At 43.9% G+C, this 6379-nt stretch overlaps 1 protein-coding gene across 1 annotated transcript; it reads left to right on the forward strand.

The window, feature by feature from the left end:
* The first annotated feature begins 226 nt into the window (after nt 1-226).
* Nucleotides 227-2053, forward strand: LOC120833345 (G-protein coupled receptor 151). The gene has a single exon (XM_040200387.2). It carries the CDS (start codon nt 584-586, stop codon nt 1721-1723), a length of 1140 nt encoding a protein of 379 aa, XP_040056321.1. The 5' UTR covers nt 227-583; the 3' UTR covers nt 1724-2053.
* The last annotated feature ends 4326 nt before the right edge of the window (nt 2054-6379 follow it).

The following is a 6379-nucleotide window of genomic DNA, read 5'->3' on the forward strand; positions in this document are numbered from 1 at the left end:
TTTCCACAACGTGCCAATGCAGCCTAATCAATACCACGTGTAGTTTCACACGTGGACTTCAGTATTTGCAAGTTTTGAAGATTTGATATCTGCGGTTTTTCATTTTTAGCATGATGCCAAATAAACAGAAACATGTTTTAACCTCTTACCGTCGAATCCAAATAGATAACCTCGGATAATTATGTTTCTTTGAGATACATATCTGACACGCCACACCAGCCGTGATCCCTCCGAGGCTTGTGAACGTGAACCACATCACGCTGCGCTCACATTTGTGTTGCCTACAGCCCGCAGCCTCACTGATGAAAAAAAAAAATGACGTGAGTGGTTGACGATGCTAAATGGCAGCACTTGAAATAGCCTACCTGCCCGCCCGCTCACCCACTCGCTGATACGATCACGACCCTGTCAGCAGCGTTTCAGCACCGCGGCGCCGCGGACAGCTCCTCCCCCGCCCGCCGACCTGCAATCTGCGGAGAAAAGTTCAACACAAACATTTCATTTCATTTGTTGAGTGCGAGATTTTTCTTTTCCCCCTCCCCAACTTCGAGGAGCTCGAATTTTAGATTATCTCGGGAGGAGAATGGATTTTAATCGACCAGCAAATGTCTCCTTTTTTGATTTCGTCGGAGGAGTGCAACTTCTCCAGGGGGAGGACACCAGGACAGCCATACCGGTCGTCCTCATCGGGATCTGCGTGTCCGGGGCTGTTGGGAATTTGCTCATTTTGATGGTTTTCATCCGTGACTTTAGGAACGGAAAGGGCTCCGAGGTGAAAGCGCTCCTCGCCTCGTTGGCCTCCACGGACTTGGCGATCCTGCTGCTGTGCGCTCCGGTGCGCGCCTTCACCTACTACAAGCAGACCTGGACCCTGGGCAGCTTTGTCTGCAGCACCACGGACTGGTTCCAGCACTCGTGTGTGATTGCAAAAACTTTAATCCTTGCAGTCACCACCAGAGCCAAACACACGCTTGTGCCAAGCACCGCCACGGGGCCCCTCTACAGCCCGACGTGGATCCACGGAGCCCTGGCGTTCGTTTGGATGGTGTCGATGATGTTTCCGATCCCCCAGCTGCTCTTCGCCACTCTGGTGAAGCATGGCCGCGACACTATTTGCGTCTCTGAAATGCCGCTCTGCGCGTCCAACTTCATGAGTTTGTTCTACAAGATTTATCCCACTGCAGCCTTCGTGGCGCCGGTCATCTTCACCGTTGCCTACCACACCAAAGTGCTGCACACCGCGGTGAACAACGCACCCACCCCGCGGCACCAGAGCAAAATTACCCTGGTTTTACTGTGTCTAAGCAGCGCCCTCGGGCTCATGCTGCTGCCGGAGTGGGGGGCATTCACCTGGATACGGCTTGGGTACAACAAACCGCCCGTGGGCTTGGTCATCTTTGCGCAAGTTCTCCTTTACGCATGCAGCGCCCTCTCTCCGGTGATCTTGATGACCATGTACGACGAGGTGCGCCAAGGTCTGATCACCATCTGGTTCATGGCCACCTGCAGAGGCACGAAGCGCCTCCGCGGCACCCAGTGTCCCAAGACGGAGGGGAACGGAGCGGAAGTGGAAGTGGAAGAAAACGCCGTCGGCAACGCGGTGTCGCAGGAGACGGAGAAGACCATCCCAGATGTGGAGCACTTTTGGACAGGGCGCAGGAATACGCACGTCGAGGAGGAGCAGGATCCGGTTCCGTGGGAAAGAGAGGAGAAGATGTTGTGAATCAGATGTAAAATTATTCTTTTATTTATGTGTCTATTCTTGAGCAGAAGAGTTCAACTTGTTCTCAGCTGGTTTAGTGTGTTGACCCACCGTGCAGACCCTCGTTCAACGGCTGTTTGCTGTCGTGAGCTTGATTAGGTGTAAAATAAATCGGGTTTTGTTTTATGTAACACGTTGTAAACTATGTATTTTGAATATCTGTTCTTGCCTGCAGTATTGATGCACTGTCAAGTAGAACACCTTTATTAACCAATGTAAATATCAACTGTCACGCATCAACGAGTGATTTGTGACTGTGTGTGTAACATGAATATTAAAACAAATATAGAACTGCTGTTGTTTTTCTTCCTGCAAAGGTAAAAGCATTGAGTCTTCTTTAATCACGGATCAAATACAGTTCAATCATAAAATCTCTCCATTTAATTCAGACAAGATGACATGCAGAGATCATTTGATTAAAATCACAACTAATCCAGTTACATGTTTTAAGTCAATCATCACATTTCCATTGAAAGTGACATTTAGGCATTTTTATAACTCAGTGGTGTAAAAGTGAGTCAGTGTCTTTATTCTGAATGACTTCAGAGTCTCAGTCACAAACAGACAAGTTGCCATAAAATAAATATGTTACGACAGTGTTATAACACCTATACCAAACTATACTTGTTATAGACGATTAATAGGCGCGGTTTAAGATAGTTTTTTCTCATACGGGTTGTAAATAAACTAATTAACATAAAATCTCCTCATATCTGCTTATAACTATATCTCAAGTGTTATAAACAATGTGTTATCTGTTCATAAACTGCTTGAAGATGAAGAATAGACTGAAGAAATATGTTGTTTGTCACATTGGTTGTAATTAAACAATCCTCTTTCAACACAATAAAAGCAGAAAAACAAGTACAAGTACAAATAGTCTTCACAAGTATTCACGTTTTTAAACAGTAAGGCCAGAGTAAAAACCAATGTTTCTCGATGTGTAAACGGTTTTGGTCGGACATGGACAGTCTAACCTTTCCGCGGCGGTGAAAAGAAACCTCCTTTTAGTTGTCTGTGTGTTTAAAGCTGCGCCTGAGGCTCCGCCGCCGCGGCACATTTGACATTTTAGTCTCCCAGAGTGAAAAGAAAGGTTACAGGTCGCAGAGAAAAACACAAACAAGCCTCCAAAGCTCTTCATGGTGATTGTGCTCCGGGACATCATTTATTCATGGACAATGGGACGCGTCTCCAAATGTAGCTGTTATTATTCAGTTATTAAGTCATCCATCAGAGCAGATACTGAATAGCTGACCTCAATGACGCTTTCTCAACCAATCAAGCAGTTTATTTAATAGACAAATGCACTAAACAAATTCTCCCACATTTCTACCTCAACTTTACTTAAATATGGAAACACTTTGCTGTGGACAACAGCGTGCTTATAACTTTTAAGGTAAAACATTACATTATTGATCTTAAATGTGTATTTACTCACATAACACACATTTTACATCAGGCTGTTATCAGAAGTTTAAAAAAACAAAATACATTTATTTACAGAGCGTGAAAAAAGCATCACAGCAGCAGAGCGTAAAAAAAAATTAGCTAAAAAGATAAATGTACTCACAGTAATGTAACATTTTAGTATTGTATTGATTATTGAAGAAATCCAGATCTTTGCTAAATACGGTCTGGATTCCTGGACCAAGTGAAATTTTTGTTAATGTGGAACCCCATAGAGATCCGACCTTTGACCCCGCAGGTGGCAGCGTCCTCCGGCTCCCGAGCGTCTGCAACACTTTTTGTCCTCTTGTCCTCTTGTCCTCTTGTCCTTTTGACGCTTAATGTCCTCACGGCTGCAGCGTGACTGAAGAGCAGCACGGCTGTTGTGTATTCAGTTCAGCCGCGACGCTCGGTTCACTTAACGGCGGCATAAAAGGAAACCGCCTCTGGGACACGAGGTCTATGAGGCCCGATTTCCACTCTACACTTGTGGAGTTCCCTCTCATGTGTGAACATTCCTCATTCATGCAGCCGGGGAGCTTCTTCATATGTGGGTCAGCGGTGAAGACTGAAGAAGCAGTCCGGTTTGACCTGCGGAGGGAATTAAAACCAGCAGGAATCTTTTCTTTTCATGTACTATATTTAAACTATATTTAAGAGGAAACTATTGCACTCAATTACCAGATTTATCAGATTAATCACCACACAGTTTCAAATTAAACTATACAACACTATACAAGATCTGCTGAGGTGACCAGGTAAATCAGAAATTTTGATCATAATTTTCACGGTTAAATGGGAAGATTCCTTTCAATAAGAGGAGTGATCTGAACGTCTTCGGAGGTTTTGAGGTTTTGGTGATTGTGACGGCACTCCTCACCATATTTTGAATTTTTACAACTCAAATAATCGACTATTATAGAAAATAATGCACAACCAATAATAATCTATGTGATTTGAGTTGAAATATGATGTGCTTCATGAGGGGTCTCGTACGTAATGACTCCATCCCCCCCCCCCCTGTAGCTTTAAAGCTAAAGGCCTCTGAAAAGAGTACCGTCCTGCTCTGTTTTCGAGATGTAGCGGGTGTTTTTTTTTCTGCCCGCTCAACCGTGATAGATTGTTGATGTCACCTCCGGCTCTCGCTGTGGCTTTATTTGCAGCCATCGTGTCACAAAGGAGAGATTGCCTTGCAAGATATGAAAGGTTTGTAGCCGACTCGAGACAAAATGGGACTCGCTAATAGTTTTAGTAAGGGCATGCGAGGCGGGTTAGAGGAGTGAGATTCACCGCATAAAGAAGCTTTTCTGATGTTTATCGTCCGGTTTCCTGTCTTTTCTGAAGGGATTTATCGTATTCCCTTATTTTCTGTCAGGCCTCTCCGATGTCTAGACTTTACATCATATAGTGACAACTATATGGGTCTTGTTTGATTTGCTTTCACACACACGGTCGTGACTCTGGTGACTCTCCTCTGACCGGGAAACACATTCAGCAGGTGAAAACCCCCCAAAAAGAATCTAAGTAACAGTAATGTAGACAAATGATACAGAAGAGACTGCCACCTACATGCACCAACACCAGAAGGAAATGCACGGAAGGAGATGTCACAGTACCGCCCACCTGGATTTGATTGACAGCGGATCTCTGGGATGTGCGGAGCTGCAGCTGCAACCATCATGTAATGTAATGTGCACAATGCGCAATGCACATTTCATTCAGGGGCAATTTAGAAATGTGCTTGTGTAAAGTTGAAGATCAAAGTGGAAAAATCAGCTGCCAAAACATCCATATTTCTTTGCGCCTAAAGGTTGAGCTCCAAAACCGTTGAATACTACACTTCCCAGAAAGCAGTTCGGCAGGTTCTTTTTGTTTGACCTTTTTGCATGAACTGACGTTGGTTGAAATGGCCTCTGTGACAAAAATGAACATCTAATCAGTAACGTTTATTAGGGGATTTTATTCTCGTTCTATTGTTCACTTTCTTCACAAATAACTGTCGAATGATAAACAGCGTATAAATTGAATTAGTGCTCTAAAGCATCTGATTTGTGTCGAGCACAAAAGCAACTCTCCGGTCGTGATGAGGTATTTACTGGCACGTTTGAAACTTCACATCCCAGCAGTGCACTCAAACATGGAGCCCATTCAATCCCCGTGGAACAGACCTGCCATATAATGAACTAAAGCCGGCCTGATGTCATTATCCCTCCCATAATCCTCCTGTAAATCCGATCACATGGAACCCTGTTCATGTTGTCAACTCGCTTCTTACATTAAATGAGATTATCGTCACACAAAAGACGGATCGCCTGTTGATGCTCATCAGTGGATGCGTGTTTTATCAGGGAATATTATTGTGGATGAACGCTGTGTGTGTGTGTGTCAGTGATGGCTGGTCCTGAATCAGTGCGTGAGCCAGTGGCGCCGCCTGGTGTTTAAAATGGATCACGCTTACACTCGACTCCATCATGTCGCTGTCACGGTGCTGTGAGCTCTCAAGAACACGCTTTTGATATTCAGGGTCAATCGAAGGAATCTCGTTCCCATCGTAAAGTTGTTAAAGTGATAAAACCACGCTAAAAAGAGAGAAAAAATTGTGACATTAAAATAATAACAATAATAGCTGAAACACTGGAACACTGGAACACACCTTTTGAGAGATGGCAAAGAGGGACATAAGCTGCAATGATAAAGGCTTTAAAGCGGATTCTTCCCGTTTGCCACTGTCCTTTACTGGAATAAGTGAGTTCATGTTTTGCTCTCACAGGTCACAAAAGCAGCACCTCTTGGATGAGTACGCAGAGAGAAGTGGGTTACTGTTGACGTTAAGAATAAATACAAATAAATAAACAAATGCTGCCACTGTGGCCGCCTGTGGCTCTCACAGATTAATCACGATTAAATGCGGATTAGTACCTTCTAAAACTGGGCTGCATACTAAAATACATACCAGTACAAACACAATGTAATATTATCAGCAGCAATGAAATGTACTGAGGTAAGTACACATTTCAGGTACTTGTGTTGTGTTTTACTTCAGCATTTGAGTTCCATGCTACCGCATATTTTTTTGCTGCTATATTTGGTCAAAGAGGAGCTGAAATATCCTGATACACAACCTATTTTTAGAATTTAACAATAACGACATTTTTTCTAAAAGCATAAACG

The sequence above is a fragment of the Gasterosteus aculeatus genome, chromosome 15 (genome assembly GCF_964276395.1).
Source record: "Gasterosteus aculeatus chromosome 15, fGasAcu3.hap1.1, whole genome shotgun sequence".
NCBI classification, from domain to species: Eukaryota; Metazoa; Chordata; class Actinopteri; order Perciformes; family Gasterosteidae; genus Gasterosteus; species Gasterosteus aculeatus.

Coding starts and splice junctions, on each gene's coding strand:
- LOC120833345 (XM_040200387.2), top strand. CDS start 584: ATGGATTTTAATCGACCAGCAAATGTCTCCTTTTTTGATTTCGTCGGA.